The 2,500-nt window shown below is 44.2% G+C and overlaps 1 protein-coding gene across 1 annotated transcript in view; it reads right to left on the bottom strand.

Annotated features, from left to right (window-relative positions):
• Window positions 1-1,609: 1,609 nt before the first annotated feature.
• Window positions 1,610-2,500, bottom strand: part of LOC138983080 (serine-rich adhesin for platelets-like) — a 5,228-nt gene continuing 4,337 nt past the window's right edge. Inside the window, exons 3-4 of the mRNA XM_070356486.1 lie at window positions 1,798-2,385; window positions 1,610-1,669 (exon numbers count right to left, since the gene is read on the bottom strand). Of these exons, the coding sequence (XP_070212587.1) occupies window positions 1,610-1,669; window positions 1,798-2,385 (648 nt within the window). The remainder of the gene's footprint in view (window positions 1,670-1,797; window positions 2,386-2,500) is intronic.

Raw genomic sequence — 2,500 nt, 5'->3', positions numbered from 1 at the left:
AGCAAAAAACAGAATAATGATCACTGAAAGTGGAGTGTACTACTTGTACATTTGAAACAGTGGTCTTATTATCAGTATAAATGTGATCAATAAGGGTAGATGAATTATTGGTTTCTCTTGTAGGGGTTTTAACTAGCTGGTGAAGACCAAATAGAGCAGTGGTTGAGCCCCAAGTTGTTTGGGGTCTCTGTAAATTAATGTTAAAATCACCAAGCAATAGTACATTCTCATCATGACGTTTTGCTCTGTCCATCATTAAAACAAAATCATCATTCCAACTTGATGTTTCAGCAGGATTCCGATATATATAACATATTAACAAAGGCGAGGATTTACCATTTTTCAACTCCACCCACAAACATTCCACATTTTCATCTTCAAGATCGGCCCTTCGCTTCACAATGCCAGCAATAGACCGATGGACATACAGAGCAATACCTGTTTGGCCAGTTTGTGCACTATCGCGTCGTAAAACAGAGTAATTTGGAATATCAATCAGGCTGTCCGAAACACGCGAATCTAGACGTGTTTCGCAAACACCAAAAAGATGTACGAGCTGTGGTTGTTTGTTCAAAAATACACAAACATCAGGCACTTTGTTGACTAGATGGTAAATGTTCAAATGCCCGATACGGAGAGAAGAATCCGCCGTTGACATTAAATAAAAGTGTAATAATTATTAGAACAATTTAACAGCAACAACAAAATATGCAAAAATTCAAGCACAAAATGGGAAGAAGATTGAACAAACAAACAAAAAAAGAAGAGAAAGTGAGACAGTTGCGCAGGCTAATGACTCACATACACGCGCACACACAAACAATTACTCTGATATAAGATCAAAATTAATGAAGGGAAGAAACTTGACCAAAAATTGAAAAATTAAAGGGAGGTTACAATCAGTGAATCCCCAAACCTAGGACAAGGGCCTTTGCAAAAATACGAAGACAATGCAGTAAACACAAGCGCAGCCGCCCGGTCTTCACTTTATATAATAGGAAGGGAGGCGGAGGGGGGACGATTATGCCTCAAACACTGAATCGAAGATTGCGTGGCCGTAACCGGTTTCACACACTGGAGGCAACAAGGTCCGTTGTACAGCAATCCAGGTCAACTAAGAAAGTGTAACACAGTGTCTTAAACAACAGCCAAACTCACTTTTAGCGAGCTCAATGTTCTGATGAAACACATAATGTTCTGATGAAACACAAAATGTTCTGGTGAATCAATTAATGTTCTCATTAAACACACGAGTACGTTTGACACCGCAAAACACAGTTAAACCGCGGTAAACGTCGACACAATTCTGAAGATTTATTTGTTTGAAGATCAGAAAACAAATCATCTGGGAAGGGAACAGTCACAGTGCACCAGCACGTGTTTTAAAGTCCGGTCACAAGAAAGGGAACAGTTTTTGATTGGTTTTTGCTCTTTTCCTTTCCTCCTCCTCTCTCTCTCTCTCTCTCTCACTTATTTCTTTCACACTCAAGCATGTGCGCGCGCACGCACACACACACACACACACACACACACACACACACACACACACACACACACACTACTCCACTCTCGTTAAACAGATAATGGCAGGTGTCAAGCGACTTGAGGGCTACTTGCCCAGGGAGCGGTGAAGTGTGACGATGGGGTGACCCAGGGCGCTCCATATTGTCTGTGAGGAGCAGGGTAGCCAGGTGCATAGTACATGGGAGGTGGGTAAGGGAATGGAGGATAGTAGGGATTATACATTGATGAGAAAGGCATATGTGGTGATGGGGGCATGTGTTGAGTGTGACTCACAGGTTCATCACTCATTGCTTGATGTTGCAACCACATGGGGAGTGGCGGCTTTCCGGTTGACGGGTGTCGCTGTGGTGCCTGCTGCATCCGCTCCTGGGTATGCAGAGTCTGCCACGGGGCCGGACGAGCAGCAGGCTTCTGGTTGCGCTGGTCCTGGTCGCTGTACTGTCGCTCGTCTGCCTTGTTAGAAGGGGCGACTTGGGATGGTCGCTGCAGGCCTTGTTCAGATGGCGACGTTCTTGTGTTCTGTTTGGTCACGCTGGCGTAGGATGCGTGTTCCTTTTTAGTGTCAGTGCTTGCTTCATAAAGCACCGCTTTTGCTTCTCGCAGCAACAATGACAGTCCTCTCGCGGAATAATGGACTTTGTCCGCAAGAAGGCCAGGGTTTATCTTCCCTTGTTGGTCCCTTTTCCAAACGGACTTCAGAGACAGAAAGGATACGTTCTCTCCACAAATGTTTGCCAGTTCACTGTTTATCTTGGAGATTTTTTCATTCCTTTTGTGGTGACTCTGCGGTGGGATGGCTGCGACAAACGTTGTGGCTGTGGGGAAATGGGTGACAATGGCTTCTAATAGCTTTTTGTACTCCTGTACAATGTCAACATCTTGAGCCCCATAGTCATTAGTGCCAACATTTAGGAGAAGTTTCCCTACCTGTGGGAAGATAGCTCCTGTACAAATAATCTGTGTTAGCTGTGCTATG

The sequence above is a fragment of the Littorina saxatilis genome, linkage group LG12, assembly GCF_037325665.1.
Source record: "Littorina saxatilis isolate snail1 linkage group LG12, US_GU_Lsax_2.0, whole genome shotgun sequence".
NCBI lineage: Eukaryota > Metazoa > Mollusca > Gastropoda > Littorinimorpha > Littorinidae > Littorina > Littorina saxatilis.
The sequence above is the reverse complement of the archived record's forward strand: the minus strand, read 5'-3'. Positions and strand labels throughout refer to the sequence as shown.